Source organism: Acanthopagrus latus, chromosome 1 (genome assembly GCF_904848185.1).
Source record: "Acanthopagrus latus isolate v.2019 chromosome 1, fAcaLat1.1, whole genome shotgun sequence".
In the NCBI taxonomy this organism is placed as follows: Eukaryota; Metazoa; Chordata; class Actinopteri; order Spariformes; family Sparidae; genus Acanthopagrus; species Acanthopagrus latus.
The window spans coordinates 6,140,588-6,167,750 of NC_051039.1; the positions used below are offsets into that span (position 1 = coordinate 6,140,588).

General features: G+C 43.7%; 1 protein-coding gene and 1 long non-coding RNA gene across 3 annotated transcripts; one reads left to right on the forward strand and one right to left on the reverse strand.

Annotated features, from left to right (window-relative positions):
• The first annotated feature begins 1,833 nt into the window (after positions 1–1,833).
• Positions 1,834–2,446, forward strand: LOC119017541. Its single transcript, XR_005074466.1, has 2 exons — positions 1,834–1,919; positions 2,343–2,446. It is a non-coding gene; the product is annotated as an uncharacterized LOC119017541 (long non-coding RNA).
• A 3,202-nt stretch (positions 2,447–5,648) lies between these two features.
• On the reverse strand, positions 5,649–12,702 carry LOC119017154 (neuropeptide Y receptor type 2-like). Of its 2 annotated transcripts, none has more exons than XM_037093634.1 (2): positions 11,381–12,702; positions 5,649–10,003 (listed from the first exon to the last, which is right to left on the reverse strand). In XM_037093634.1, the coding sequence occupies exons 1-2, from the start codon at positions 12,256–12,258 to the stop codon at positions 9,085–9,087; spliced, it is 1,797 nt and encodes a 598-aa protein (XP_036949529.1). In that variant the 5' UTR covers positions 12,259–12,702; the 3' UTR covers positions 5,649–9,084. The 2 variants fall into 2 exon arrangements, with proteins under 2 accessions (XP_036949529.1, XP_036949521.1); XM_037093626.1 differs by having other exon boundaries at positions 5,649–10,081.
• Between the last annotated feature and the right edge of the window lie 14,461 nt (positions 12,703–27,163).

Consider the following 27,163-nt stretch of genomic DNA (forward strand, 5'->3'; position numbering starts at 1 on the left):
GGCTCCAAGACTGGTTAGAATATGCATATGCAATATGTTAGTTTACAGGCACCGAGGGAAACTAACAAGGGTGTTTTTGGCTCAGCTTTTGCTTACTACAGCTGTGTTGCCAGCTGCTTTGAGCGAAAGACTCACCACATGTGGCTAATTGATGAACTTGTCAATCAGTCGCCTACAAGCTTGTGACTGTTGAGGATCATTTGACTAAATTGGAATGAAACACCGAGTGACGCTGACGATAGATGGGTCACCAAACTGCTAACACGGATATTTTCATAAATAAGTGGAAGAAAAAAAAAATCATCCCGAGTGTGCTCTTGCTTTGAGGACAACAATCAATTTTTTTTTTTTTTAAGGATGACAGATTACATGTGAAGCTGCCAAGTGACTGAAGCCATTATGACAAGCTGCAACAGAGCCCAGCTGACATCCAGCCAACGCTGACAGAACGCTTTCCATATTTCAATTGTTTATGCGTACACTCCTAATTGTCCCAGTAATTATCACCCATTTTTGAGTAATGAAAAAATTACATCAATATGGTTGAACACATTTCAGATTTATTTGGCTTCGCTCGTTCTGCACAAACAGCAACAGGGACACAAAAGGGGATTTGGCTCAGATCAACAATTAGGCAAAGTAAACTGGTCGAAGAAAGAAATTAAAGATTTCGACTGAGCCAGACTTAGGTTAGCATCCTAAATTTAGCAGAATGATGTCGTCTGGTTATTTGTCTAAATCACATTTGGTAGGACAATGACCTCCTGCTCGTCTGGTCAGATCTCTAGTGGGGGTCTATTAGATCTGCTTATTGAAGATGATGTGATTGAGGAAAGACAGAGCAGGATTCTTCTTTTAAAAAAAAAAAAAAACATCTCTACCAGCCTTTGCCGTGCTCACACTTCCTGAGGCTTCCTCAGCTTTATCCACCTGCAAAGCCTCTCAAGGTTTGATGAAGTGCTCTTTAAATCCGGTGCCTCGACAGTTACACTCACTTTCAGCACTGCATATTCTTTTTTTTTTTTTCTTTATCCAGTGGAGTGCATCAATATCAAGGCAACGTTTGCCTTATAAGACTTGAGGTAAAAGCAACCAAGACCAACAGGGACAACAGAGCAAAACAAATGACTGACAGAAGGCCGTGTGTTGTTGCCCAGGGCAACCGAGTTCACATTACTGCGGAGACGTGAATAACAAAGCTCAGCCCTGAAATGTTTACAGACAACAGTCACTTCTTCTGCTGCTGCAGGCAAAAACAAGGATGGTTGAATATTTGATGCCTGATTTGTAAGTGACGCCGAAATGATCATCAAATAAGTATTTAATTTGTTGACTGACAGAAAATTAATTGCCACACCAGCATCAGATTCAGGGCTGCTCCTCGAACTGTAAGAGCTTTTTGAAGATGCCAGCTTGGGATGAAGGGAATACAGCAAAGGATTTAGCAGGGGGGGGAAAAAATGGCGGATTGGATAATGATTAGAACAATCAGCAGTGGCAGATTGACTAAAGTAGTGTTTTTATAAACCACCGACAGTGAATCACAATGTCTCTGGTTTGAGTCAGCATGCTTGTCCTACTTCCCTCCCTTCATTAAAAGGCATAAAAGTCCACCTGAACGTCCTGCAGTCAGACACTGTGATGGTGCAACTCTTCGACCAGCACTGCAGGTGCACGTGTTCACTAACAGGGACACACTACATTGGACTATTTTCGTAATATAAGCGACAGCTGTTTAAGAGAAATGAAACGCCCGGTTGGTCCAGTTTGTAATCCTGCAGCCGACGGCCTTACGATTGGCATTTGTCCAATCAGGTGCAGTCAGTCCCCCTTGTGTCCAAAAACTACCCCGTGGACACGTGCCACCTGTCACCTGCTCTGTATCCTCCCAGGTGTGTCACATCAGTGGGCAACAACAGGTCAGTCACAGCCACATGTGATAGTACAGTGGAGACTGTCCAACGGGCAATTTCACACATTTGTGACAGCAGGAAAAGCACAGGTGCAAATAATCACATTTATGATGGTTGAATTCCGTTCAGTCGCTCCAGTTTTCTCCCAGTCTCCTGTTATTTATGGTGACTCACTGTCACGCTTTCATGGTTTACGGGTTACACTTGAACAGAACGGGGCCATCGTTATCGTCATTAGCAGCAACTGTGTTTTTCCTGCCGGTTAAAAAAAAAAAAAAAGAAACGACTCAAGAACAACTCTCTCTGGTAAACTGTGGAAAGTCTGCAGTTTATAAAACTCCTGCAAAAACAAAACTCGTGCACTTTTATCACCGAATCAGCATTTATGTTAATGATTTATAGTGTATTTTAGAGTTTCTTTTACGGCAGGTTGGCGCGGCAGGTCCAGGCTTGGTACAGCAGGTTATCGTATCTGCACAGGAGGCCGAGGCCGTCTTCTCCTGAGGCAACATTAAAAAACTGTGAACCTTGTAGTGAGACACATCATTTCACAGTCTGCTGACACTGCTGCATTTTATAAGTAAAAGCAATTTGACATCATGCCAACAACAGAGTATCGTTTCAGTTCATAAATTCACCTCCTGTAATCAACCTTGCCAATGGAATATAAGTGTTTTAGGACCTTGCAACAGAGGCCTCCTCATCATGTACATTATTATTCAACATTTCTGCTTCAGTGTTTCTCTGCCTCGAGTGTGCGTTGCATCCCTCCGGCGATGCTCTCTGGTGTTAAATGGCCCTTGTCTTGTTGCCAAAAAAAAAAAAAAAAAAAAAAAAAAAAAGGAAATATGAAGATGTTAATGAAGGAAGAGGAAGAGGAAGAAAAAACAGGCTATTGTTAGAGCGAGTTTCTTGTGACACTAGTACGGCGATGACGCAAGGCAGAAAGGAGATGACCGAAACGGAAAGGAACAAGAAAAGAAGGCGAGGCATCGAGGTGGAGAGAGGAGGAGGAGGAGGAGGAGGAGGAGGAGGAGGAGAGACAGCGAGTACAAAGAGAAACACAGAGTGAAGAGAGGACGCAGTGAAAAGATCTGAGGGACTCAAAATGGCCAGATGTCGGAAGAAATGAAAGCAATCATCGCTTGAAATGCCTCATCATGAGTCCTGGGGATATCTGAAATTGTGGGCGATATTGTGTGTGCACGTGTGCACATTTGTGTGTGTGTGTGTGTGTGTGCGTAAGTGCGTGTGTGTGCGCTCATTCCATCCTCATGAATGCTCCGAGAATCACTTTCACAAACAGGGTTGTCTGCAGCGCTCTCAGGTCCCCACAAATTACAGATTACATGAAATTGGAATCCGACATTGTGAAATTCAATCAGTCAGACGTTGCGTCTTATATTACAACTCAATATATTCTGTAGGGGGAAAAAAATGACATGACACTCGAGAAGAGAGAGGAACGGGCAGAACTGCGCTCTGAGTGCGATAAACGACGCGACGGATGAAGGAAAATGTGTCAGTGCCGTCTAGAGCTAAGTGTCTAACTAACTCATACGCACGTCTATGACCTGACTTTCATATTAGGCGGTGGAGCGGATGGTAGAAAACTCATTACCAGTAACTGGGTGTAAAACTAATGGAATAATGAGATCCGTGACCGACTGGCTGAGCAGCCGTAAAGTGGCATTATTTATTTCTATCGCTGCCATTCGTAAACTTTTAAAACCAAAGATAATTGTCATCCTGTCGATACGGGGCGTCCAACCAGAAAACTCTTTTAGGTACCATTCTGGAGTTTATTTGGCGTGGAGGACTCACACGTACACACCCACACACTCGATATTATGGTGAAAAATGACTCAGCTGATGGTATGACTTTTTTTTTTTTTCCTTGGTGACTGAAGCTTCTGCCATCTGTGCCCTAATTATAAATCCCCTTTGTAAGAGACTTAGATCTTTTCCCTCTGCCGTCCTGATCCTAAAAGTTTAACTGGTCCAGCTCATCATTTGTGTTCGTGTCCAGACGACGTTTACGTAAGTTCCTCCACTCATTTATCCAGGTCATGTCTTTACTTCGTCACCTGTCTGGATGTTGATAGTGACATTTTCTTGCCCTGACCACAGCTGCTTTTGAGCACTCTTTAGATTCACATGGCATGTTTTGGCCGTGACACACAACAAAGCGGGGAAAATAAGTAAAGAATCATTCACTGTTAAATTCACAAAGTTTGAAATTACGCAACTTTATAAAAATTGTATTATTATCAACATGAATCAATCCCAGACTTATATCACAGTCCATGTTATGCTGACGTTACTCAGATACCGACTCGTGAAGTGTAAGACTTCAGAAGAAATAAAGTTACAATGTAGTGAAGTTCGATTTGGAATGGAGTGATATTTGAGCTGGTCCCCATTTTTTTCTTTTTTTTTTTTTTTTCAGGACATGGGCCAACAATAGACTTCACTGCCAACGACTTCACACTATTCCATTTATCAGCGTGTTGCAGTAATGTGCCAAGAAAACAAGCAAGGAGCAAGTAAAAAACAGGGAATACGAAGACTGCAAGCCACTGTGGCGGGCAGTGTTACGACAGACAGAGGTTCCAACATAAAATGGAAAAAAATCAGATGTGCAGAAGGCTTTTTGCAGAAAGAAGAAATGCATCTAGACACGTTTGTTGGGACTCAAGGATATGAAACACCTTTAGACTGAGCCTTTGATATTTACAGAGGGAGAGGGGCCGTGCTCTGCCTCTGATCGGCTCGCGTCCATTGTTGTCTTTTGATGAAAGTCTCAGAGGTTTTGTGTTCCTCGAACTCCCCACATTCAACCCGTTTTTTGATGGGAGAAGGCAAGAAAAGCAGTGGAGTTCAACTTACAGGCGCCGTCTTCATGTCTACGAAACTGAATAAATGGGAGAGATTTTTATGGGCCTGTCCACTCACTGCCCTTTGTGCCCTGGTAGTCCTTGCTAGCATGCTACTTACTAACCGTATGCTCAGTGGTTGTCTGGTGTTAATGGATCATGTCTGTGTTTTTCTTGTGGTTGGTTTGTAAAACTAACAGCAAGCAGTCGAGCTGATGGTTGAGCTTGATGATGAGGGTGTAGTTCCCCCAGTAAACACAGCGACCTCTTCCACACTCGCAGCTACAGTGTCTCTGGTCACTGGCGTGAGGACAATGTGTTGACTGAGGAAGCTCATTATTCACCATCACAACCGAAAGACGCAAAACTGACATTAACAGAGAGTTAACAGTCCGTCAAGGAAAGAGAACGAATCAGTGGTGGAGCAGTCTTGCAAGAAATACAGCGGGATTCATCGTGACAGTGTCTTCCATGTTTCACTGCCAGCAGTTTTCTAGCAGCCCCCACTTAGAAGGTGGCCAAGTGAGTAACACTCGATCTGTTAGACGACACTAAACCTTACACACTGAACCTATAATAGAGTAGTTACAGCTGCATAACCCAGCTCTTCACCCAAGTGGTTTCAGTGTCTGAATCTGCAGGCTAACATTTTTAATATCGTGAACAAGTAAAATAAGCCTGCTCAACTTGTTCCACGATCACTAATTAAAATTTGCGGTGGAGCCTTGTCCGTTTCACAAGTCTGATGAGCCAGTCTTTCAGTCGCTCCCTCTTCAACTTCTTTGAAACTCATTTGATAAAAGAATGAGAGCTACTCATAACTAAATTCAGATTCCATTAAGATTTAATCAAGCCCGAGGGAACGGGAGACGACGGGACAAAGGAATCCAAGAACTGTGCAGACCTTTTATCTTTTCCTATTCCAGGCCTCCCGCTATTTATTACGTCCCTATTAGACTAAAGACAACTTTTTAAAATCCTCAAGCTGAAGTGTTTTCAAGAACAGCTGGCGTTTTAGGCTCTTTGAACATGTGCGCAAATCGTTTTTTGCGTCTCCGTCACAGTTACAGCTGACCACAGACAAACTCTTTTTGCTTTTTTTTTTTTTGCTTTTTGCTTTTTGCTTCTTTTTTTTTTTTTTTTTTTTTTTTAATGAAACACCAAAATGTGCATTGTTGAGTACACATGCCTTCCATTAGCATGGTGCAAAAACTGAGACAGCGAGAGAGGTAGATGAAAGTGAAGAGAGGAGGAGAGATGAAAGACACGGTCACAGCATAATGGCATTGAGAGTTTCTTAGGTACAAAGCAACCTCATCCAATGACATAAATAGGACAGTCTCAACACAGTTTGATGCCTTGAGTGTTGCACCACCTTACTTTCGCTGCAAGGACAAGTGTGATTAGCAGCTTGATGTCACAGCGGTTCACCACCTTTGCCTCGGACACAGCAGCCGGAGGGTAGATGTAGATGTTTGTGTCCATGTGCGTGCATTTGCGTGTCTGTGTGTGTGTTGTTGTTTTTCTCTCTCTCACCTTTAAAGCTATGTGCTGGTTTAACAGGCAGTGTTTGTGGTCGGGGGCCCAAACTCTCCCGTTATCAAACATCAAACCTGATGCTGTTGTATTGTTCTGTAGCTACTCGCAGTGCAGTTCATGTGATATCAGCATTTTTTTTTTTTTTTTCCTAAGAGTCAGCTCACCACAAATAACGAACATCGTCTCTGACCTTTAGAGGCATCTGGACTTGCAGTTTCATTTTGTCTCATTCATTGCAGTTATGGGTCTGTTCTGACAGTTGTTTGGCCTGTTGGATGAAGAACTGGAACATCGTCTTCCTCTCCTCGTCAGAGCCAGAACAATGTCGACAAGTTGAGATAAGATCGTGCATTAATCTTGTGGACAAAACAACCCTGAAAGGTACCACGAGGAATTTTGTACCTGTAGAGCATTTCTTTTAAAAACAGGTCCCCATTTTGTTTCTGTCTCATACAAGGGCACCTGCACTTGAATTTCTACAGATGGTTCCACACGATTCCACTGATGTACAGGTGGCAGGTATGCACTTTAATACACAGCAGTGTGGGCAGAGGAGGACTCCTAGCAAGTTAACAAGCAATGGGCTGGATTGCAAGGAATGCAAATGCAGCACAGGAATAAAACATTTCTTTGCGCATGTCTCGTGTTGAATGAAACTCATTCACTGCATTCGTTAGGCTTCAAGGTTTCGGTGAGCAACACTACAAACATGACAAACCCACAAGGCAGCCTTAGGTGGCATATTTCTTCGATAAGCGCTCAAAATGTCGCTTTCCTGCAAACACCACTGCACCGTTGACAAAACGACACTGGCAGAACCAACATTTCATTCAAACAGATTGGATGGGGCAAAATGGTCGGCAGTTTCAAAGTATTTTTTTAAATCCTGTGAGCACCACAACAAAAAAAAAAAACTACATTGACCAGAATTACACAGGGTAGAACCAGAAAAAATCATAGATTATCTCAACACCAGGGCAGATTAAAAGTGCACTATGTAGTTTTTGAAAATATAAAAATAAGAAATGTTACATTCACAATAGCAATATGGCAATACAAATGCTTAAATATGTATTTGATGAAGGTTATTTCCGTAACAAAACATAAACAAGCCGTCCTCAGAGGGGGAAAGGTCCTGGAGCAGTGTCTGAAGCTAGAAAGGTCTTGCAGATATAAACAAAGTGAAACAGAAGGCCATAGTTTTTCACATCTTGATTAAAATCTCTTCCCCAAGACGACATAGTGCACCTTTAAACCACTGCGAAGTAACTCCACCAATGTCGGTGTGTTGAAGAGTGTTACTACACAATGTGGAGGAAAAAAAGCTGGTCTAAAGCCTTTTGTGACTCCGGAGGAAGCTGTACGTCATCTGACAAGTTGACTCCAGCAAGGTCAATCAAATAAAATCACAATCACTTTGCCTCAGTGCCAGTGAGCTTTACAATCTTTACAGTGAACAACTTCCTCTGACCCTCAATTCAAGTGAGGAAAATCTTGCCATACAGAGAAAAAAAAAAGTTTTTAACAGGGGGAATAAAAAAATGAAGAAGAAACCTCAGAAAGATAGATGTCGTGTGTACTCAGTGACTCAGTTGCATTGTGGGTAAGGTAGACACCTGTTTTTTGTTGGGTTTTTTTTTTTTAAAAAGCCGCCCACTTGTCTAGCAGTGCACTTCTAAAACCCTGTTGGACTCAATTTGTACAAAGACTCAAAATCGATATAGCAGAACCAGAAATAAAAACAAAACAAACCCAAAAAAAAAAAAAAAACCCAAACACTTCAGCTTCCTCTGGAGCCACTAAAGGCTTTTTCTTATTCATGCAGTAGAACTCCTCAAGACCCGTACACACACTTTAATGTGTAAAAATGGACCTTTAAGGGATGTGAAAATAAATGTGTTGATTTTTAAGGTGTTATTTGGGTGAACTGACACTTTAATCTGATGAACCTGAAAAGTTACTTCTTACCTAAAAGCAAAATCACAGTTATTATGTGCAAATAACAAAACCCTTCACTGTCCTCCTTCCTCCCTCCATCATGTTCTGCGTCGTATACGGTGAATCTCGTGTTCCCTTCAGATCAACTGTATGACTGAATGCATAAATGACTGCTGTTACTCATGTGCCCTTCCCGGGCTGCAGGCATTGATTGTCTGATTGAAACTCCTATACATGCTGTATCCGCGTGTGATCCACTGCATCATGTAAAGGGTTTGGCAATTTCGTGTGAGCAGCAAATGCAACCAGAACAATCAGCAAAGCAACGAGACAGAAAGAGACGACGCTGAACAAAAGAAGTTATCGCACAGTTCTGCAGGGTCAGTGTCTTAAGCAGATGTTAGAAAACAACCGTGACTAGCAGCTAAATCACTTGATGATCCCACTTCCGTGTGATGATTGCACTGCTGCAATCCATCCTTTTTATTGATATCACGTTTTCTAGCCCGAGGCTAAATAACCACTCAACTCTTTCCCTGCAGGGTTGGCTCCATCACTGCTCCCTGCGCCTGCTGTCAGCAACGTGATCTCGTTGCTGCAAACATCGGTCCTGGTCCCATGCTTTCGATGGCACAAGAGAATACGACACACAGACAGAAGGAGAGTGCGGACCAGGTCATTTTAGCCCCAAGACAAACAATGGCTTTGGCAAGGGCTTAACACACACTGTCAACTGCAAACTGTGAATCAGGAGCTGTGCGTGACAGAAGAAGAAGAAAGAATTCTTCCCTGGTGATACGACAGATTATCTGCAGGCTTCAAAGGCTGGTCAAATCGGTTGTTTCTTCCTCCTCGTCCACTACCAGAGAAAAGGTTTGTGATGTTTTGCTCCTGTGCTGTCCTGTATAACAGAGAGCATCCATGCCCATGGTAATAATGTCTCTCTTATCTTCTGACAGACCGTATACTCTGTCCCCCGAATGCCTCCTCAAAGGAAGCATGTCTATTTCCACAGGCTCCATTCTTAACGATAGTGGTCCAGCGTTCTCATTCACAGAGTGTCTTCTCGTGGGAAGCAGGTCTGCTCTTTGTATGGAGTTCTGGAGTGTGTTGAACTTGCAGGGGAACAAGGAGCCATCACACACGCTGGGACTGGACCGACACCAGTCTGAGATACTGTGGTCGGATCCAGCTCGGCTATCCGAACTGTCTGCGACCTTCTGCCCCTTTCCCTGGCCTCTAGCCAGGCTCAACAGCCTTGGGATTGTAACAATGGACGCAGACGCCGCCACGGCAGCGGCAGCAATGTGGTTGCGGTCGGCAGAAGTCACTTTGGTGTCTGCAATCACCGAAACCGGAGACGCCACTGCAGCCGAGCTGGAGAATGAGGAGGTGCCGAAGAGAGCCGCAACTTTCTGGTAGTAACGCGTCCGTATCACCTTGGCTGAGCGGTACAGGTCCCCTATGAAGCAGTAACAGATAGGGTTAAGGCTGGAGTTCGTCAGACCCAGCCACTGGGCGAATGGCCGCGTCTGCAGGAGCCAAGATGGTGGCCTTTCGTCGCAGTCGATCCAAAGGTCAGCCAAGTAGAGCGGCAGCCAGGACACTGCGAACAGCAGCACCAGGCACACCACCATCTTGGCGATCTTCTGGCGCATCTTGAGGCGCGAGACGTGCAGCGCTTGGCTGCGAGGATCGAGGTCAGCGAACGTGGATTTCCTCCCTCCCCAAAGCCGCCTGCCGGTGAGGAAGCCTATGGTGAGGTTAAAGGTCACTGGCAGGCAGTAGAGCATCACAAAGAGCAGCACATTGTATCTGTGGAAGAATTAAAACATGACACACTGATTTAATTCCCCTCTGAACCAATATGTGTTGCTATAAACTGAAATATGTCATGTGAATGTGGTGAATCATTAAAAGGAGCATTTTCATGCTGCTGGAGACGCTCCAGACTCTCTTTACTGTGAGCTGGGGATGTTTTTAAGACGTGCTTCTTTTAAAAGTATGAATTGAAGCCAATATGTAGTGATCAAGGACACACTGGACTCCTTTGAATACTTTTTAATTTGCTCCCGTTTCATCAGCATGATACAAAGATCAATATGACAATATTTCAACCAGCAGCAATGTTTAAGAGCTGCCAAGAAAATTAGATTTGAGGGTATCTCTGGATAATCAGCGTTATTTATGAACACTTTTCGGCAAATAGTTGAAAAGGGATTGAACAGATAATGAAGCAATGATCGGACATCAACCGAAAAGATAAAAGTAGTGCACAAGATGAAAGTCTCTCTGAGCCATGTGATGACTCATGAGTGCGCAAAAATAAACAAGGCAGATCTAAATAAAGATAAAGGAACAAAGGTCTGCATCGACACCCGTGTTTCAGAGTTTAAAAACCTCTCAGGTTTGAATGCTACGTGTGTCCCTGCATAAGAATCAGAATCAAGCCCCCTGACAGAACAATTCAGACTTTAAGAACAAGCACAAGCATGTTGTGTTTCACCTCCAGTGTCACAGAAAGACAGCCTACATCTAACCACTGCGAAACACAATCGAAAGTCTCTTTTCATCTTTACAAAATCTATTCCGAACATGTCTGGGAAAAGTTGGAATTAACTTTGCTTCAGAGTTTCAGAGAGCTCTCTCTCCATTGATAGCCTTCTCCTATCGCACCAGCTCAGTTGGACATTAAAAGATAAGTAGAACCGAGATCCCAAACTGATTTGAAAAGACTTGACCTGCAGCCGAGCTTGTGCTTGAGCTGTGCGGAGCTGCTGCAGTGAAGATCTTGGCTTTAAAAGGTGTGTGAATAACGTCTTTTCAAATCAGTTCTGGATCTCAGGGCTTCCCAGAAATTGGATTATGCCGGACAATGTTTTTTTGTTTGGAATTTAAAAAAAAAAAATCTCCCTCTACTTCAGTTGCTGAGGCGACACCACAAAACCTACCGGAGTTGGATGGCTGTGAAAAGTAACCATGGCCCAACCAATCAAGGACTCGCTCTCAGATTGTGTTAGTACCCTCACAACAAAAGGTTTGATAATGAGCTGGAGAGCAGACGACTGACAAAGATTACGTCACAGAACCCAGGCTGCCTCTCAGAGTACCTACCCCTGTTTAAGGCGATGCTGTGGCCACGCTTCCTGACAGACCAAGATGGCAAACGTCCCAAAGCTGATCTCCCGTCGCCGGTTCATCACTGCGATGGGAGCGCACATGATCGAAGACACCGTCCACACCACGGCGACCGTCGCCAAGATCCGACGGCGGGTAAACATGGAGCGAGCTCGCAGTGGCGAGCGAACGCTGTAGTAGCGATTCACGCTGATCACCGTCAGCGTTAGCACACTGGCTGAGACCGACATGGCCTGTGTGAAGGGCACGGCTCGGCACAGGAGGTCACCGTACACCCAGGCCTGGTAGATCTCGTTCCCCAGGGTGATGGGCATGCACACACACACCACAGCCAGGTCACACACCGCCAGGTTCACCAGGAGGCTGCGCGTGGCGCTGACGCCAGCTAGCCGGCGGCTGCGCCTGCTCGTCAGGACACGCAGGGACATTAGATTCCCAACAAATCCCAAAATGAAAGACAGACAGTACATGATGGTCAGAGCGATCGTGCTGGGCTCGTGCAGAGTCCAGAGCAGCATGCTCTCCAGGTCCGCCAGGTCACTGGGCGAGAAGGTGGACAGGGTCAAGGGAAAGGAGGAGGAGGACGGCTGGGAGTCGAGAGTAGATGCTTGTTGAAGCGACGAGGTCGAGACGGTGGAGAATAAAGGCGAGGAGATGAGAGAGGAGGGCAGCAGAGAGGGCAGAGGTTGATGGAGGGAGGCCGTGGGTGAGCTGAAAGCGGTGGGCATCATTATGGAGCTGTGGAGGCCGTAGGTGTGGTTGAGTCTCTCCTGAGAGCCGTCGTGCTGCAGCAGTGGGGAGAAGCTGGGCTGGACTGAGCTCCAGTCCGACAGCCGGTCCTGGGACGGATCCATGACGCTCTCCCGGTGGGGAAAAAGCTACAGCAAGAGAGGCCGCGGAGAGGTGTGAGAATCCCTCGACTGCAAGGCTCACTGCGCTGGTTTCCTGTGGTCCTCATTAAAATCCGCTCGCAGACGTGACTGAGGGAAAGCAACACGCCAAAGTCAGAATCCAAAAAGGCAGGAAATCCTCAACCAAAAACATCAGGGTCCACCTCACTCCCTCTGCTCTGCGCTGATACAAATCTCTGCCAACAAATGTAAATCATGGCCCCCCCATCTTATGCCACATCGTATGAGTCAGCTGGAGTCATGACGACGTTCAGCACCGGTCCCAGTGCGGTCCTTACGTAACATATGTGCATTCAGTCCTCCGGGGAGTGGCTGCTTGAACCTGATAATCCACCAACAGCTGTTAATAGACTTTCTCACCTTCGAGGAAAGCAAACCTCACACAGAGCTCCCTCCTCCTCCTCCTCCACCTCCTCCTGCTCCTCCTCACTCTCTTCTTCCTCCTCACACCTTTAGTCCATGACAAAGATGCAATCAGATCTGTTTAGAGAAACATCAGAGATATCAGAGGCTGCTCCCACATGCAGCTGTATCAGCAGCACAGCAACACATTCCTGAAGAGAAAAAAACACTGAAAAGCTTTTAACATCTCCCGGCGGTGTGTTTAGATCACAGCCACTCCTAGTTAGGGACATTTAGTGAAGAACAAAGACAGGAAATCATTTGATAATTGCTGTTTTTTTGCCTCCCCTTAAAGACTGAGTATGCTGTTCACAGCAGCTCCAAGATGAATTTTTCAGTTATAAAGTCACTCTGAGCATAAAATTCTCATTTTGCAGATACATTTTTAATTATGGGCACTAAAAAAAAAAAAAAAAATGTGGGTAAGTTGCAATAAAACTACAAAACAAAACCTCACATACACAAAAAATTACACGATTTGATCCACAAAGGAGCTGATAATGAATAAAATATGATCTTACCCTCAGAGGAAAAAAAGCAAATCCAGCCAAATTCCTGTTAGTGTTTACTGACCTTGTGGCTCCTCTTTTGATGCTGAATTTGAAAAAAAAAAAAAAAAAGGTTGCAGATGTTGAAGAGGCAGACAGGTGCTGACCGGAGATCTGCAGCGAAGAAGAAGAACAAGAAGAACAAGAAAAAGAAGAGGAAGGAGAAGAAGAGGAAGGAGAAGAAGAAGAAGAGAAACGCTGGCAAAGTTGCTCCAGAATCGATTACAGCTGGTCTACGCGCCTCATAATCTCTACAAGCGTTTGACTCTCACAGCTTCTTTCAGAATAATTTTCTTTTTTTTCGCAGCTCTTTGTGTTTCCGTCAGCTTTTTCTTTTGACACACAGCCTCCTCACATGTCCGCGCTCCTGCCGGCGGGAACAGCGAGCCCCGTCCACTACTGCAGGGCTGGAAGAGGAGAGAGAGAGGAGAGGGAGGGAGGAGAGAGGGAGAGAGAGGAGAGAGGAGAGAGAGGAGAGAGGAGAGAGAGAGGAGAGAGAGGAGAGAGAGAGGAGAGGGAGGAGAGAGAGGAGAGAGGAGAGAGAGAGGAGAGAGAGGAGAGAGAGGAGAGAGAGGAGAGAGAGGAGAGAGAGAGAGGAGAGACAGGAGAGAGAGGGAGGAGAGAGAGGGAGGAGAGAGAGGAGAGAGAGGAGAGAGGAGAGAGGGGAGAGAGAGACGAGAGAGAGCAGCTGCTGCACACACACACATTAGTGCACACACACACACTAGCACACACACATTAGTACACACACACATATATACATGCACACACTCACGCACCGCTGCTCACTCGAGCACCTATGCCGCTTCCTAAACCCTATAATCAATCAAAAGGTGACTGTCACTTCATGTCTCCACCCGAAAAATGGACCTTTGCCTCCTTTTTTCTAGACAAAAAAATTAAATGATCTCTCCTGAGACTGGCTGTGAAACCCAGGCAGCTTATTGACATGTAGATGATTGTTCTGTTATGACACGGACGATTTAAGACGAGATTAAATCAAGTAACCCGCTTATTATGTTCCTGTATGTCTCTATTTCCTTATTTCTTCTTTTTTTTTTTCGACAAAAGTCTTTAAAAAATTGCAGCACGGTCTCTTTCTCTCAGTTAAACAGCCCCAAGAGTTATACAGTAAAAATGCATGAAGCAAAAAAAAAAAACAACAACATAGAGACAGAAATTACATTTACTGATTTCTGTTTTGTTCTTTTCTTTGGGTCTCAGTAATACTTTTAATTCAAAGGAAGGAGTTTGACCGCTTCACACGGAGCTGCAGCCGGTCCACGCCCTCACTGCTGGGCTCTTCTGTCAGGACGACAAAAACTTCAGGACGTCTAAAGTTTACTGGAGCACAAGGATTCAGACCACTGTTTATTATTTAATGACAAACGGCTCTTTGGAAAGTTTAACTCATCTGTTTAGGACGTCTCTAAAGAGCTCACGAGGGGACTTGGGCAAATCGTTTTTTTCTTTAAAACCATAACGTCTTCGGTGCACACCAGAAACTCTTGGCAAAGCTTCGCGAGACAGTTTCCTGCTCTCACAGTGGCGGACTCAGGATGTTTCAAGGGTGGAAATAAATGAAAAGGGCACCAGCTGTTCGCGATACCACTGACGTCCTTTCACGATCCAATACCGAGTCCCTGCTGAAGTCAAAGCACATATTCACAACAAAAGACTAATTTTAAATGTTTATCTCTCATTACGTCCCCCGGCGCAGGGACGTTTCAGATCGGATGTATCAGTACGTCTGCGTCGGTCCACGCGGTGCACGCTAAACTTCGCAGTGCACCACAAATTTAATTTAAAACTGTTTATTTTGGTGGTATCCCCTCAGGTGCTCTGTGCTTCTCAAAACCCAGCAACAGAGCGCTTTACAGAACAGGATAAAACGGCACACGCAGTCAATATCTGACTGCAAAAAACTTTTTTAAAAAAACTGAGCGAGCAAGAAACAAACAGCAAAAAAAAATATAAAAGCATCAGCCCAGATAAGACAGAGTATATAATGAAAACATGAAAAAATAATACATGTGTTAAAAGAGGATTAGAAAGTGTACGTGACCTTAGAGTCGGATTCATCTGTTATATTATATATCATCTGTGCATCACAGCTTCATTACGTATTTCTCAAGACACCAACCGCTTTGCTAAAACTCAACACTTAGTGATGATGTACCTTCACATCAGCAGAATATAAATCAATATACGAAAGGGTTTGAAACTACACCTTGACATTAGCTCTTCCTGAAGACCAGAGCCACGGGGTCAGGCTTAGGTGATATTATTAAAAAAATTATGCAATTTTTTATAATAAAAAGAGGCTTATGATAAAATTACCATACACTAATATTAAGAGAACCTCCAGGGAGTCTTAATCAATCATCGCACCGCAGAAGGACACGGTGAGCTACACTTATGTTAATTTACTGATTAAGATTTTACATGCGATCGTCTTATTAAATGATATTTTATACTCAATAGTATGATACAGATGAACTGACGAAAAGGACAAGATTGCAGTTAACATGCCAACAGTCATTTATAATGATGAATTACGGAAATATAATTATTTATCTGTTATATCAATAACACTATAAAAAGGGATGTTCTGCTTTCTAAAGAGGAGGAAAACTTTAAGACGCCTCCGTGTTGATGATAATACTTTTATTCTGTTATTATTATTATTATTATTATTATTATTATTATTATTATTAATGCAGGACTTTTGTAAGAATCTGTGTCGGGGCCTTTCTGTGTGGGTTTCCTCCCACAGTCCAGAGACAAGCAGGATAACTGGCGAGGCTAAATTCAGTACCTGTGAACGAGAGCGCGACGGCCCTCCGCAGGTGTCGGCCCGGTGATGAACGGCTCACCTGTCCGGCGTGAACCCGCCTCTCACCCAGTGTCAGCTGGGATTAGCTCCAGTCTGCCGCAGCCCTGCAGAAGTTACAGATGATAGATGGATGGCTGTTGTTGTTGTTGACTTTCCACTTCCTGTTTTTGTCTGTTTCCCCACATCAGTCCTTTGTGTCCTGTCATCTCTTTTCTCCTGTTCAATCTGGTTTTTTGCCTCTCATGTTTTGATTTTGACTATCTTGCCCGTGTTCACCGAGCTTCATCCTCTTTGGGTTTTTGCCAGGTTGTCTGTCTTGAATTTTGGACTTTATCCTATCTGCTCTTTTTTTTGTGCCTCTATTTTCTATTTGCCTGCCTGGAGTTTGCATTTGGGTCCCTTTTCTGCTGCAATTAAAACGCCCTCCAGAGCCACAGCAGCCATTCTACAACTGAGGACCCCTTTAAACAACTATAATACGATTAATCATAAAACATTTCGGTAAGAAATTGGAGACAGTGTGTTTCACAAACAATGAAAAATACACATAAAATACATACACAAGAAATGGGAACATTAAACATGCGATGGGATACGGAGGTATAGAGAGGAAATATAACTTCATACAATATGTTCTTATACGTTGTGACATGTACTGTGCATTCAATACATCATTTAAGAAAGGTCTATTAACGGAAACAAACATCATATTAACATCTGTTATTGACTTTGAGAAGCAAAGCGTACAATCACTGATTTTATATCATTGTTAGAGAATAAACCTTCTTATAACTTGTCACTAAGCAGCCGCTGATTCACACTGTGTGAAAGCAGCTCTGTGCTTTTATCTGCTGTTAATAAGATAGCAGATGTATTGAAATTAACCAGATAGGACTGAATAATCAGACAGGTCACCAGCCCTGACCCCGGAGATCTCTCTGATGACTGCCGCACCACATGCACAGATCTCGGAGTAAAAGCTCGTGAGACTGGATCATATAGAATGAAACGTATTTTCACCTAATTAAGTTGGAAGACGAGATTAAAATGTCATGAACCCTGAATCACTGGGCCCCAGCCCGGCGTTATTGAATTAATAATTCCCTGTCATCTAGTGTTTTGATCAAATCGGCTTGGTTACAATTCATGCACACCCTGCTGTCATTTCACCCCACAGTGGACCGGTGGGCATCGGGTCGTGTCTCTCTCTGTCCATTTATAAACACTCAGTTCAGGCTGACGGCAAAATAACCAGTTCTCACATTTTTAATGTGGTTGAAACCAAGCAGCACCTTTTCTTTGACCAGTCTGGGCAATAAAGACGGTAGATTTAACAAAAATGCAACATGCTGCTGTTTATAACCACCTTTTTTATTATTATTATTATTATTATTATTATTATTATTATTATTATTATTATTATTATTAAATGACCTGCAGAGATTTTAAATAGGAACCATGTGATACAGTTCATATTTTTTAATATTGCTTTTCATCTCCACCTTTCACCTTTCAGAAAAACTGTTTCATCCAGTATAATTTCAGATGCCGGCTAAAAAGAAAGACAACAACTCTGCAATATTGGCACCTGGAGTGAAAGTTGGTGCTGAAGTTGTGAGTCAGCTCAAGATATTTATTATTTAGCTCCATTTTAAAGACTGAATCATTTATGTTTTTCTTCCTCATATTCCCAGAGTGAGTCTCAAATCAGCACCCAACACAGGATGCAGGCCTGGATAACGTTTGGCAATTAAATCACTTCTTTCTTTCACAGAGTTCAGATAAGGGACGTTATCAGGATCGAGCTGTGAACTGCCAGGAGGAGACGACACTCTCAAACTGGCAGATTTGTCTTCTTTGAAAATTATACGTCTGCACTTTAATGTAAATTTTGTCATGTATTCAGACCAAAACAAGTAAAGAAGTGAAAGAAATAAATAAATAAACACAACCTCATACCACAACAGGTGTGTTAGATCCTCACGTCTCAGGGTTAACACTGTGAAACGCTCACAGCCAAATGAAATGGATCACGGTTTGGGTTACTTGATTTCAGATTATTCAGTGTTGACTTTATATTTCACACAGGGTTACAAACGGCTGTGTCGTGGGTGAAAGTCAGGGTGTGTTTGACTGAATCATCCACCCAGATCTCCTCTATCTGAGGACTTTGTAGATCTTTCTGCTGCCTCACCTGCTTCCTCCGTTGCTCTCGTCATAATTTCCACAGCCACTAGAGGTCACCTTCGAAGAATAAGCATAAATCTGTGCTGTATAAAAGACACACAAAAAAAAAACAGCTGTTATTCCGGTGAGGGTGAGCTGGTTTAAACTGTTTTCACACTTCCCTGAGTATATAGAAGTTAACAGCACACAAATGTGTCAGTTTCGTAGCTGTTAAATGAGCTGCAGAATTCCTGCAAGAGCAGCGAGCAGGATGGTGTTTACTGTTACTCCTGTGACCCCGAGCTGCTGACTAGAAGAACAGAGGAGTTTGAATACACTTCAAATAATGGAAGTGCTGCGGAGTAAATGCCAGCTGAGCCCTTTGTAGTTCCTCCGGTGATGAGAGTTAGCGAAACCGTGTTCAGAGACTCTGTCTGTGTGTTTCAGCCATGAAAAGGGCAGCAAAGCAAAAGGGCAGCGGCGTTCACCCGCCTCCTCATGCACACCTGTGATCAGTTGTGGTTAATCGTGACCGGTGGTGTGTCAGAACGTAGCTGATCCGTGATCTGACCAGATTGCCCCCCCAGAGAGTCAGCCGGCGTTTCATCTGCAGATTTAACCATCGTTGAGAGAAAGGCAGTTTTACAGTACTAAATGCCACTCTTCACTGGGCCCAGTCACGCACCGAGTAAACCTTGGTGATCAGAAAGGATTTCTGTGCTATTGAACGGCGCTCCGATGACTCATTTACCAACGTGCTCAGAGAGTTATTCATTGAAGGCAAAACATTTCAAAAAGTTCTTAGAATATCATCGTTTGGTTTATGTCGTGACGGCAAGGAAAATAAGGACAAGGTGAGCGTGTGATTCTCTTTATGACAAGGTGGTGCGCACTACAACCGATGCTCTTCTGTTTAGCCTCTGAGATTAACCCTCCCAGAGGGCATTTCCTCAGAGACGGGAGCTGCTGGGTTAGAATCTTTCCGTTCAGTGTTTCGAACCCTTTGATGAAGCCAAACTTTTTAAAGGGAAGTGACCAATTCTTTTCACTGCAGTGAGTTTAGTGCACAGGTCCAGTTTAGGAACTTAACGCCGTTGTATAGCAGTAACAGCAGGCCTGTTGTAGATACCGACGGTTCATGTAAAGCTTATGTGACACAAACACCAGAATGAATATTGGCATTGTTCATTTCTGCAAACTAAGGACATGTTTGTTTTTATTTGTAACATTTGTAGCTATTATATCAGTATTCCTACAATGCATATTATGTATATGTTGAAATTTTACATTCCAGTTTACAATGTTATGTTGACAGAACACTGTGGTTAAGGTCTGGTTTGGTACAAAGACTCTGTCAGGGTTTCAGAAATACCTGATTCTGTTGAGACGGAGATGGCTGCTGAATGTCTCGACACCCAAAATATTAAAGTCTCTCAAGGTGGTTGTGCCGGCACAGTCTCCGCCTGCAACAGACATGAAAGTCAGCTATGACTCTTACAAATGTTGGTTTGATGAGTTTAAAAATTATTTCACAGATCTGTGGTTTGAAGAAACGTACAATTTTATCCCGGCCCCTGGGCTGAGGTCACGATTCTCTGGCAACAACCGACAAACGTATCGTACGTGAATGGGCCAAATAGGTTGCGTTCACGTTTTTTTAAAATTTTTTATTCTGTGATGCAGTATAGTGACAATGCTTCGACATCATTATACTCAAGAAGCCTCCAGGTTCCCAGTTCCATCGCTGAAAAGTGAGTCTGGCAGTAAAGAACCTGTCGTTGGGTGGCTGTTCCCACCTTCCCTTCCATTATTTGCAAGAATAGTTTTGAAAATCGCCATCATTATGTGAAAAAAACATCAAGCCAGCAACCCACGTGATGAAACCGGCAATCTAGTGACAATAACAGTACAGCTAACGCAAACAGATGAAAATAAGCTAGCGGACGACAACACAAAGCTAGCAGCTGTTATCTTCTCTTTAGCAGCACTGTAGACATTTTAATGTCAACCCCATGTGCAAAACCACGATTGTGATTGTTTTAAAGATATGCAAAGGGGCCCATACCAGCATGAGGACTGCTGTGTCTCCAGCGCTGTGGAGATAGACCACTGAAAAGAGAAACTACTGTGCAGTTCATTCACAATCGCACTGAGCTGAAGGCTCGCAGCGGAGATGTGTGTGGACGCAGATTTCCCCCCCCGGGGTGAACAACCAGAGGTGAAAACACGTCTGTGCAAGTTGAAAATGTTTCATCCTGAGTGGGATATACACACTTGGGGCTTTATGAATCTTGCGTTGGTTCATAAAGAACGGAGACAAGAGGGGAGAGGAGAGGAGGAGGGAGATGACAGAAAGAACTGGAGTCCATGGTGTGACATGCAAGCACACACTGTCACTTGCTCGCTAGCTTGCAGGTGATATCAGTGCAGTCGTGGCTTTGGGTGAATAACGGTCGGCACAAATGGTCCAGTGACCCTCTCTTCAACTTCCTTATCTTACTTGACAGTAGCGAGAAAACAGAGCAGCCCAAGCAGCCAATCACAGTTCTTGGTTACGCCACGGAGGTGAAACTGGGATTGAGATAACAAAATCCAACGGAACAGACGCAAAAAGATGACACAGACCTGAACCATGACTTATTTTGAAACGGCGCAGTGTGGTCCACGCCACGACGGACACAAAAAAATCTTGTCGGCTGTATTTTTCAGCTGATGTGAGGTGACTGATTTTCAGTCAATAAAATGGATGTGACAACTGAGCTCTACAAGTAATTGTAAGGGAGACAAATGCTAATTCAGTTCGACGGTCCAAAATCCCGCTGAAAGGATCATCTATCACCGAGAACAGAGGAGGGTTGATTGCTTCAGTCAATAACTTTCACCCGAACAGCAAGCGGGTTCCTGGGAAATGGGTTTTTGAGAGCCGCAGAAGCGCTCGTGGATTTATTGAAACAAAGACGTGATCATTTAATCGAGGCAGCAGCAAAAGAAAAAAAATAAAACTGGGTGGACTTTTATTTTAATGTCAGATAGAGTGGCTGGAACGTTTTTGTGTTTTCCATCGGCACTTTGTCGAGAATGCAGAGAGCAAAATGAAAACAGAACTTGAATTCTTTAAGCGGGTGTTTGTGTACTAATTGTTGAGCGCAAGATACCTAGTGCAAAATAATGAAACCTGCGGAGAGAATTCACAGCTGAATGTTTGGAAAATACATAATTGGTTGTATTTGACGAAGAAGCGAGTAAACAAGCGTTTCCTCTCCTCCTGTTGGTTTATTCATCCCTCTCCGTTTTCAGTTAATCTATAAGCCGATGTAAATCGCTGTCACGCCGCAAAAACTAAACAAGGTGTCGTGGCTTGTGGACAAAAGGATATTGATTGATTTATCACGCGCAGGTGATGAACATGGCAGGAAGGAACGTCCTCACGGACACAGGCGATGAGATGCTGACACGACGCCTCGGGGGGAAAAAATAAATACCACTCGGATCTCTGAACGCTCCCTGTCAGATGCAAAACACACATTAAACCCTCCACTGCGCACCATTACTCTGAAGCAACAGGGCTCGCTCACTCTGGGTGGGTTGGGTCATCATTTAAAAGTTTAATGAACAACATCTAAGAGCCACGTCCGGGTTTTTTGTTGGGTTTTTATTTTGCTCTTTTTTAATCAGAAACAGATTTGTTTGCAGCAGGAGGGCGAACACACACATGCACGTTCGACAAAGCTATTTCACTTCACGGTCGATTAAGGAGCCGCTCCGGAACATTCGGATACATCACACGAGCCACATCGGCAGATGGAGTTCTGCACAGTTGTCATGGCGTTGTAGATTTTATTTTTTTTCCCTCTAATGAGTTGAGCCTTCAAGTTTATTGTCGTTCTGGGAAACCGCAACTGACAAAAAAGCCGTCACCTCAAAGTCTGTTTCACTCTTCTAAAGTGTGTCATGTCATAAACATGCATATATTCAGACCTTTGTATGATCCGAAGACCTGCGCTGATGTAATCCCTGATCTTAATCATAAGGATACTGTGTTCTTCACCCGCAGTCTACCAGAACCTCAGCATAAAGATTCAGTTCACTCTTAAAGCAAAACTCTCGCCAAAATGCAACCTAGCCTTTTTTTCAAGGCTAAAAAGAAGGTTTTTGAACAACTCACGTTAGCAGAGGCTTGTTCTGCTAGCCTCCGTCCTGCCAGTGGAGAAGTTACGATTTCCAAAAGCAACATAACACGGAGGACAGTTAAGGTGGAACGCGATGCGATATCTCACGTGACTGTTCCAGCTTTTCTTTTCAGTATTGTTTCTTATATGAGGCTCCTTTTTTTAACTTCAAGGTCAATATTGTTTTTCGCTAATGACAAAACAACAAATTATCCGTGCATTTATATGGAACTAAGCCTTAGGAGAGTTTCACCTTAACTGTCCTCCAGGTTACGTCGCATTCTGAGATCAACACTTCTCAGCTGGCAGGACGGCGGCGAGTGGAACAAGCTACTGCTAACGTGAGTTGTTCAAAAACTTTCTTTTTAGTAAACTCTGTGTACACAGACAATGTTCTCAATGCTGGTGTTCATGTGTAGAGACCCTGGTGATACTACGAGCAAAGTTTAATGTTGTATCGAGCCTTCTTAGTGTTTTAAAAATAGCAATTTTGATGCTATCGCTAAATTGTCCGTAGCACTCCCATTGAAAATGAGTTTGACATGAAAACGAAAACATGGTCTTAAAACATCTTAAAAGTGCCTCTTTCGTCCTAATTATGCTTTTACAGGAAGGTTTGTCTCATATACATTCACAAAAAAAGCCTGGGCTGCATTTTGGCGAGAGTTTTGCTAAAACCAAATTTTATTCCTAAAAAGTCTGGTGACACCAAAATGCAGCAGTTGGTTAGTTAGTGAGTTAACCACGCTGCCAGAGGTTGGAGTGAACCAGTAGATGAATCTGAGTGAAGGCAAACAAGGGAACACATGAACACAATGAGCCAGCAAACTGCAGGAAAACATGGAGGGGCAGGCGGAGAAAGCTGCGGTGTGAATTGCCAGTTAGCATTTAAGCTCGTTAGCTCGGTTGATGATGTTCACGCCAAAACACATTCGCGCTGTCGACTCTCACAGCGGTCTGCAAACAATGCAGCAGCTGAGAGTCAAATTAATGAAAGAAGGTTGTTGATGCAACACAGCCAAGAGGCCAGAAAAGCTACTGATACAGCCGTTCAATTAAAAGAAAAATGCGTTTCCAAATATCCTGAGTTTGAAGAAAGAAAGGAAGGAGGCAGCGCGGGGTTGATCATAGAGAAAAACATTCAATCCATCCTTGTTGTTTTTATTCTGCCGCTTTTGTGTCTCTGTTAGTCAAAGTCTTGTGTCGGGTCGGAATTACGTTCTTTTGTCCTCGTTTCCTTTGTGACAGTCTGAAAGAGATCGTGACGTGTGGGTTGTTTTATATCATAATCAAAATGTTCACTTTGATTTGATTTTCGAGGGTGATTTTTTTTTTTTTTTTTTAATCTCTTTTAAGTCACTTATTCAAAATACAATTAACAGTTGGTGCAAAATTAAAAAGGCATTATTATTGTTATTATTATTGGCTTTACATAACACTGTACATACTGTCTGCATCTCCCCCTCACTCAGTCTCTTTCTGTGTGTGTGTGTGTGTGTGTGTGTGTGTGTGTGTGTGTTCTCTACTTTTCTCTCTCTGAACTCATATTTTATGTAGTCTTTTTTTTCCATCGGGGACAGGGAGTGATTATCATAAATCATTAGAGCTTCACTCTTTGTGGTAACGCTAGGATCCCTGCTGAAGGCATACATGAATCATGTTCTTCACACACACACACACACACACACACACACACAGTCATACGTACATATGCACATGCACACGGTATGATCTAATTTCTGCTATTAATTGAATCTCTGGAAGCGTTTAACGAACCGTCTCAGCCTTCAGGATGTGTATATGGGGACAATCAATTTCCCGAGGCATTGCTAACCCTCAACCACACACACGCGTGCACACACACACACACACATACACACACAGACAGACACACAAAGTGCACGTCACCATCACTCTCTTTCTCCAAACGGTTTATTTTCCTAACAGCCACATAATGACCTTTCACAGCCGCCTCAGAACCCTTTTGCTCTTTGTGTTTTGTTTTTTTTTTATTTTCGTTTCACAAACTTTCCCGGCTCCATCAACACGATAATGAACGGGGTTTAAATTCAGAATCATTAAGTTGACAAGCGACACACATTACAGGAGGCACACGCTCCGAAAATCAGCACATCCCGCTTCTGTTTGGCCCAGCAAATTCCCAAAATCAGTACGACGCTGCCATGACCTTTAGCACGTGCTGCCTCGGCAAAAATAACCGTCTACGAAAATGCTGAAAGATGCAACAGCCCGATACATCTGACATCCCTACAGCTGAAGCCCGGAATTAGTTTCTGAGGGACAGTATAAGCTTTTTATCTCAGAAAAGCGTAGTTTGAGATGACTCGGCTCCGGAGCAGACAGCGTCTCCCGAGAAAGACCTCTGGGATATTTTTTTTGCATCGGACATCCAGATTAGCAAGATCAAATCTGTTTGGCTCAAACACAAATGAAGAATCTATTATCTGATATGAAAGCAACAACCACTGAGAACTTTATGAAAAGCAAAATGTAATCAGAAGTAGAAGATCTCTGTGTGCACGGTGAAGTTCAGGTACATTACGATTATGTGAAGAAACGGGCAGCTTTAATGTTCCCACAGGAGAAAAGACTTTATTTCAGTGAGATTAAAGATGATGTCGATTTCGTGACTTCCTGCTCATTATATGATGATCTGATTGTTTAAAGGGGAACCATTTTGGGCGGCAGCGTATCGACAGAGGGACCCAAACACAAGACGCACTGAGGGAAGGAGGCTGAAGTAAAACATGTGATGGAATCAGTGCAGATGTGATCATGCGTCATGTAGCCCCCCCGGGTCACTCTTTGTACTGTTGTTTCATCACAGAATAAAAGTAAGGCTGGACATTATCAGATGACAAGTGCAGCACAGATTTTCATCACACCAGTGAGTGCAGGTTGCAGAAAAAGCACATAGTCAGAGAAGAAAAGAACAATCGATGCGTTATGAATTATGTATGTTCAACTCAACAGAAATGAAAAGAGCTAGGAAACAAAGGCAGGCGAAGGAAAGCTCCCGAGAAAAAACTAAAGAGACATGTTGAAAGTAAATGAAGTACAAACAAGGATGAAGCTCGGGTGTTACGGCCCCGAAGTAACCAAAAGCAAAGACTCCAACAAAAAGAGACCAGTAACATACGAAGGACTCCGACTCAGCACAGTCAATGATAATGTTTTATTTAAAAACCTCAGCAAAAACGGCCGTAGTCGAGCACATCCAGTTCCAAGAGAAAGAAAACAATTAAACAAAAGAAAAGGGCAGCACGAAAAAAACTAAAGAGGGAAGAGACCCCAGACCGTCGCATCCAGGGATCCTCCCGACCAAAGCTGCCTAACAAAAACAACTAACCTGTTAAGAGAAAAACAAAAGGTACAAAAACAGGACCACCAGGAACTCAAACCCAAATTGGTGGGTGGGTGATGGGTGAAAAATGACACTCTGTGTGCCTCGCTGTTTGTTCTACAATGAGATTAAGACATAAATCATCGGAAAGAGAGAAAGGTCCCAGAGGGAAGCTGGTTAGGAGCTGATGATCCGTCACGAGGCCTTTTCAGAAAGCTGCCCTCTCATTGGCTGAACCATGACAGGTCACTGACTAACAAGGTCAAAACTGAAATGTATTGATCTTTGTTTTGTACTCGTGTGTTTATGAGTGTTATTTGTGTGTGTGTGTGTTTGTTTGTTTTTTTATCTTGTGCCCCTGACTGCAAATCAAGCCTCCCATCTGGGATAATGAAATGCCTGAATTGAACCGAACTGAACTCCAGCGAGACATTAAATCTGAGCGGGATGCAGCACCAGAGATAGCGCTGCCACGAGGGCTCGGCATCTTCGCTCTCCTCGTGTGAAAAACATGCCTCGTTCCCTCAGAGGGATTCTGTAGCTGAGGACGGCCTCACGCACTGATGTTCAAAGTGCTAATAACTCATATTAGACTGAACACTTTCCATTAGAAGTGTTACAGTAAGCCCCGACGTGCCACGTTTTCGCATTTTTTCAGTCGACGCTTCACACTTTCTCCCTCCAGTATCGACGCGTGCTCAGCAAACTGTAATTTTGCAGGCGCCGTCTCATTTTCTGCCTTATGAACAACCGAAGTGACCTGTCCTCCTCATCATGAATCCAATTTCCTGCAGAGACGCCTTGTAAGTCGTCCTCCTCGTTCGTCCACACACGGCCCACCTCCACCTGTGCCTGAGAGAGCCAGGGTGTATTTGTGTTAGATTTACGGGGGAAATGGATGCTTTTCAAAATTAAATGCAGCTACTCTGTGAGCCTGGGGTAATTTCTCACTTCCAACCTTCTGCTTTGCATCATAAATATTTAATTTTCCTTCTTAAGTCACCTTTGTTGCTGCTCTCCCCCCCCCACTCTGCGCATGTGGGTGCGTATCTGGTGGCGAGTGACTCCTGGATTACCTTTTTGCTCGTCCTAATTGGACGAGAGTTGAGATCTATATTCGTGTTTCATTAAATTTTTCCTATGGAATTGATATGAAGGAGTGCTGGACGGAAAGCACGTGCGGTCAGCGCTACGAGGGAAGAAGAGAAGGCAAACGTGTGATGACAGAGACGCTCATTTCATATTCAAAAACCCGGCGGCTGGAGTACAAGGCGAAGTGACTCTCACACATCCTGTCCGTAGTGCAGCGTTGTATGCCAGACGTGTATGTTTTGCTGTACCTTCACTCTGGTCATCCCTCAGT